General features: G+C 27.9%; 1 protein-coding gene across 1 annotated transcript; it reads left to right on the top strand.

Moving 5' to 3' along the window:
- The first annotated feature begins 3,791 nt into the window (after positions 1–3,791).
- On the top strand, positions 3,792–4,319 carry BBI-2 (Bowman-Birk type proteinase inhibitor). Its single transcript, NM_001250807.3, has one exon. The coding sequence runs from the start codon at positions 3,847–3,849 to the stop codon at positions 4,201–4,203; it is 357 nt and encodes a 118-aa protein (NP_001237736.1). The 5' UTR covers positions 3,792–3,846; the 3' UTR covers positions 4,204–4,319.
- The last annotated feature ends 1,628 nt before the right edge of the window (positions 4,320–5,947 follow it).

The raw sequence follows: 5,947 nt of genomic DNA, 5'->3' as shown, positions 1-5,947 counted from the left end.
CAAATTACATTTTTTCTTTCTCTAGTGGATCTTCTTAATGACACTTCTTGAGACTATTGAATTTGAACTTTAGGTGATTCTTGAGAGGGAATCTCAGTGTTGTCTCGTCTTTTAATAATGTGAGGAGTATCATCATTATTTAATTACCATATCCATTTCTTGAACAATTGTAAGTACAAAGATTTATCTATTGTCAATAACAAGTTATTCTTTAAAGACAACACTACTTTTGTTTCCTTCCCCTCTAAACTCAATTTCCTCAATGAGATTTGCATTCCCGTCTCAAACTTGATCTTAAAGTGGGATTGTAAAACTTATACATGTGAGAGCTTTACATGTAGTAAAAAGGTAACTAATTATCTTTAAGTTCAGCTTACCTTCATGCAGCCTATAAGGCATTGCTTTGGGTGGACATCCCCAAATGTGCATATGCTTAATGTTGGGATTTCCCTGGCTCACACCTATAGGGATTATTAGTGACTACTTTAATTGGTATCTAAAAAGATATAAATTGCATTCTTTAATGTTTTTTCCCAAAGCGACTATGGTAGAGAAGAATCAAATTTCTTATCATATTTGTACAAGTCTAGTTTCATCATTTTGCAACTTCTTTCATGCTAGATTTGCTTAACATTATATGTTGTAGAACAATTTCACGATTGTTGAAGAAAACATAATGGGGACTTCAAAATTTGCACCCTATATGTCATATCTATCCCATATATAGTATTCCCTGCCGTCAGATTTTACCCACAATCAGATTTGACAACCTTAATTTTATTTCCTAGTTGAAGTTCAACTTCATCTTTGAAAGACTAAATGTCTAGAGGTCAAAACATTTCATAATTTAAATAAAGAGAAATCATATATGAACATAATAAAATACATTTGCTTATTCCATGAATCCATAAAGAATATAACACTACTATATATATATATATATATATATATATATATATATATATATATATATATATATATATATATATATATATATATATATTAGTTCTAAGACATCCTTATATACTTCTTTCAGCACCTAAATTCTATTTTGTTTGTTTATTTTCTCTTTATATACTCAATGTAGACCATAAGGTCCAACCAATATAAAGAATCTAGAATTACCTATAGCACAAGCATCCAAATTCTCTATTAAGAGATATGACTTAAGCATTTATGTTATAAAGTGACGAAATTCTCATTTAATTTTAAGTTTTGCACCGCCAAAATTGTTTGCAATAGGAACACTGAATATCCATAAAAGAACTCATAACTTGCAACATTTGAATCACAAGAGAGACTAACTTTATTATTTCTAATTGAACAAGAATCAGTAAATTTGTCCAAATTAGAATTAAAATTTGGTTTAATAAACAACTCAATATATGTCTCAACCAAATTCAAATGAAATTGAGTCTTTTAAAACAACATAAAAGTTCATATAGTTTCAACTTCAACTTTATTTCATCCCTCACGTAGATGAATATTTCATTATCACATGGTGGATGACTCCATAGGTAGCATCATATAAACATGCTTATGTGAGTAGTAGAACCAAAATCTACCCACAAGAGTCCTTCGGTACAAAACTAAATTAGCTTTAAAACAAACAAAAATGAAAAGTTTATCATTCTTCATACTCTAAATAGTATAATTGGGACATTTTTTATGCCTCATCTTACAAAAAGCAACAAGAAAATTCCTTATCTAGTTCTCTTGTTTTTTCCCTAGAAAAATAAATAAATAAATATGCAATATCCTTAACTCTCAACTAACTCTTTTCAGGCTATAAATTTTATACATGTAGCTTTATGATTCAAATAATGAGTAATTTAAATCGTAATAATAACAATAAGCTCATTAAATGTTTAGATATGTTTTTCTGTCATTTTTCTTCCTCTTGCAAACAATGAGATACAAGCTCATTAAATATTTTCTCTCTAGATGGGAGAACAAATTGTTTGTTAATTTGGAGTATTGTGGACCATAATCATAGTTAAGATTTTAAACCTATTAGAGTTCTCATATTCCCTTATGAGCCAAATTTGTTTCGATTTATTAAGTCCATATCAATTTTTTATTTATAATCTAATAGACTCATAAAATTAGATTACTTTTATTAAGTCCATAAAAAATATAAAATTAATTAAACCTTTTAATTAAATAAAAATTATAAAATTCTTAACATAAAATTGTTTAACAAACAGCGTGGGACGCGAGGGATTGGTTCCCAATGCCCCTCATGAATATTTATTAATATAGTAATAGTTATCATCAAGAAAAGCATAAATTTTAAATTCATTAAAAAATATGATCAACCTATTAACTCGATCTGATCATGAATATATATATAAAAAAAAAGTAAAATTGCATTTTTGGTTCTCCAGTTTATCTCCAATTTTAAATTTGGTCTCCCGATAATTTAATTTACAAATTTGGTCCCCCAATTTTATAAATAATGCAAAATTGGTCCTGGAAGTCCGATTTGGACGTTGACCGTTAACCTTAGACGTTGATTGTCACGTGGTACTCGAGGGGACCAATTTTGCAGTATTTATAAAACTGGGGGACTAAATTTATGAATTAAATTATCGAGAAACCAAATCTAAGATTGAAGATGAACTGAATGATCAAAAATATAATTTTATCAAAAAAAATTGCGTTAAAATCTTCGAATTTATCCATTCATGGTTCTGCGGATTTGTTTAACAAACAACGTGGTACTCGAGGGACTAGTTCCCAACCTCATCAATATCAATATTTATAAATATAGTAGTAGTTATCATCAATAAAAGCACAAATTTTAAATTCACTAAACTATAGAAAAATATGATGAACCTGTTAACTCGATCTGATCATGAATATATAGAGAAAAATATGATATGTCTTTTAATAATATACTGCTAATCAATAGATAAATGCTATAACGTTTAATAAACATGCATTATTAGTATAAATAATAATATTAATACTGCAAATTAATAAGAAATTACTTTTGATAAGTCTTTTAAAAAAATATTATAAAAATTAACAAATTTATAATAAATCACAGTTTGTGACTAAATAATAATATAAAAACAATAGTATATATTACATTATTCATTTATTTAAATGTTATATAAATAATATAATCAAGTAACGTGTGTAAAATAATTTTAAATTTAAATAAATAAATATTAACTAACTTTTATTTTATTTAATAATAATATTGCTGTTATGTTTTTTATTTAATAAGATTTTATTTTCTTGTGAATCATTTATCAAGTAATACAATAAAAGATATTTTAATATAAAACAAAATTAAAAGAAATTAATTAAATATTATAAATTAAATTTCTTAATTTACGTGCCTCTGTCAAATCCAGTCCTTATTAATTATAGTATGCATGGGTTTAATAAATGACAAGGAAAGACACAAGTATCGAGCAAGATTCTCCAAGATGCTACTCACAAACGTTCAAAGGGCTAAAAAGCATAATTTTTATAAGATATATACTACGTACTCAATGTTATAAGAATATTGATTAGAGAACAACTAAAAATATTTTTAATGAGATGAAAAATTATATTATCATAATATTTTTTATATTCTCTTATAATTTGGTACAAATATTTTTTTAAAATTTTTAATCAATATCTTAAGAATCTTAATTAATCAAATACTTTTATAATTAATGTAAATAACAATACACGTATTTCAAAAAATTAATTAAGAAAAACAAGACCTTATCTCTACTTGAACCCCATCAAAATCCAAGTATAAATGAATGGTCTTCTATTCATATTCTAGTGGGAAAACTAAGAGACATTACAGTTTGTATTATTGTAGAAGAGAGAGGGAGAGAGATGGAGTTGAGCATGAAAGTGTTGGTGAAAGTTGCTTCGTTGCTTTTCCTATTGGGATTCACTGCAACAGTTGTTGATGCTCGCTTCGATCCAAGTTCATTCATCACTCAGTTTCTCCCCAATGCTGAAGCCAACAATTACTATGTTAAATCCACAACTAACGGGTGCTGTGACAACTGTCGTTGCACAATATCAATCTCTCCAATGTGTAAATGTGCAGATATTGGAGAAACATGTCACCCTTCATGCAAAAGTTGTTTTTGTGATATTCCCACGTTTCCTGGACTGTGTCAATGCATTGACGTAACCAACTTCTGTTATGAACTTTGTAACTCCTCTGAAACCAAAGCTCACTAGGAATATTGAGCATGTAGTAACTATGATGTATGGGAATAAATAACTACTGAATTAATAAAAGCTACTAGGCCAAGCAGTTCGTTTTCTACGAATTGCTGGTCGTGATGTTTGTTTTATTTTAGTCTTGTTTTAATTTATTCTCAAATCTGAAATATTTTTTTAAGGCCAACAAAATATATCATTAATGAGAAGAAAATACACCTGTTCTGTACAAGTTAATGGTAATTAGTGTTTAAAGTTTAAACAAAAGGTATCAAATAAAGTAACAGGACTTCAAAAAGTGTATTATATGTGTCCGTCAAAAAGAAGAATTACTCCAAGAAGCTAGCATCCTCTCGCGTACCTTCACACACCAAGAAGAGAAGAAGATTCTAGGTTTTAGCCCCCACATCTTAAATAAGTTGCCTTAGTTATGGAGAAAAATGTTACTTGTTTGTGTTGTACAAGTAAGGGATTAAATGTCCAAGAGATCTTTACAAATGTATCACAAACAATTACACAAATAAATTTGATAATATAATTTAGTTTAAAATCTTAAAGTTTTAAATTTGGAAGTTTTTTTTCACTTATATATATTGTTAAACTTTTTTATTTTTATTCAATATACATAAAAGTTAATCTTTATATTTATACTCCAACAATTTATTCTCTAAATTTAAGTGAATCAATATTTTTATAAATTCACACATAAAGCAACCCACTTTAAATGAATTCATACTATTCATATATACGTGACATCTAGGACAAAAATAAACTTAAAAGAAAAAAAAATGTATGAGTATCTAAAATTTAAACTTTTGTAACAAGGTTTAGCTTTTCTTTGCTACTTTTGTTTTTTGGGTTATGGGAGATGTAGGTATCATATTTTAAAACGGAAACATGCACGTTGGTAAGTATTTTAAAAGATATTAACTATATATATTTTGAGTTTTTAATTAATATTCAATGAAATTTCATTTTATTTTCACAACCACATGTTAATCTTAATCATTTAGTACCATCAGTGTAAATTTAGTGATATTTACTGCGATATTTAGAAATCAATATCCAAAAATGAGGAATAAGTAACAATGAGAGAGTCGAACATAAGCATGTATGTTAAGTGACAAAATTCAATCATTATTATCTCACACCTTTAATTTTATATTAATTACTAAATATATAATATTATTAATTATTAACTATAAAATATAAAGCTAACCCGAAACTATCAACAATTACGATAAAGTTATCGTACTGAGTGAATTCACATGAAATGTATTTTTATTATATAGATGGTTTCTGATACAATTGAATATAATTAGCAGCAAATAAATTAATTAATGATCAAGCGATTTGAGCCGAAGAGAAAAAATTGTCCTCCAACAATAAGTTCTCAGGCTATTCCAAAGAGTGCTTGGATGCTTGGAAGAAGGTGAGTCCAGAAATGGTGTTACAAATAGCAACTCAGAATCTCAGGATACGAGGCCCAAAAGAAGGAGCAATATTCCTGGGCACTTGAAGGACTATGAGCTGCAAGCTTAATAGACCCTCGTGGAGGTACAGCAGTAAGAAGAACGTAGAAAACCATTCTAGAAGCTAGGGGTGGTGATGTAAACAGACTATAGGCCGTTAGGATTGTTAGTTAGCTGTTACGTAACTAACTACATGTATAAAAGCCATGCACGAACCCGTGAAGGGATTATGGAAATAATATTCTCATTTTACAGTTAGATTCTTTCTCTCTCCTCTCTTCTCTCGTAGA

Source organism: Glycine max, chromosome 18 (genome assembly GCF_000004515.6).
Source record: "Glycine max cultivar Williams 82 chromosome 18, Glycine_max_v4.0, whole genome shotgun sequence".
NCBI classification, from domain to species: Eukaryota; Viridiplantae; Streptophyta; class Magnoliopsida; order Fabales; family Fabaceae; genus Glycine; species Glycine max.
The sequence above is the reverse complement of the archived record's forward strand: the minus strand, read 5'-3'. Positions and strand labels throughout refer to the sequence as shown.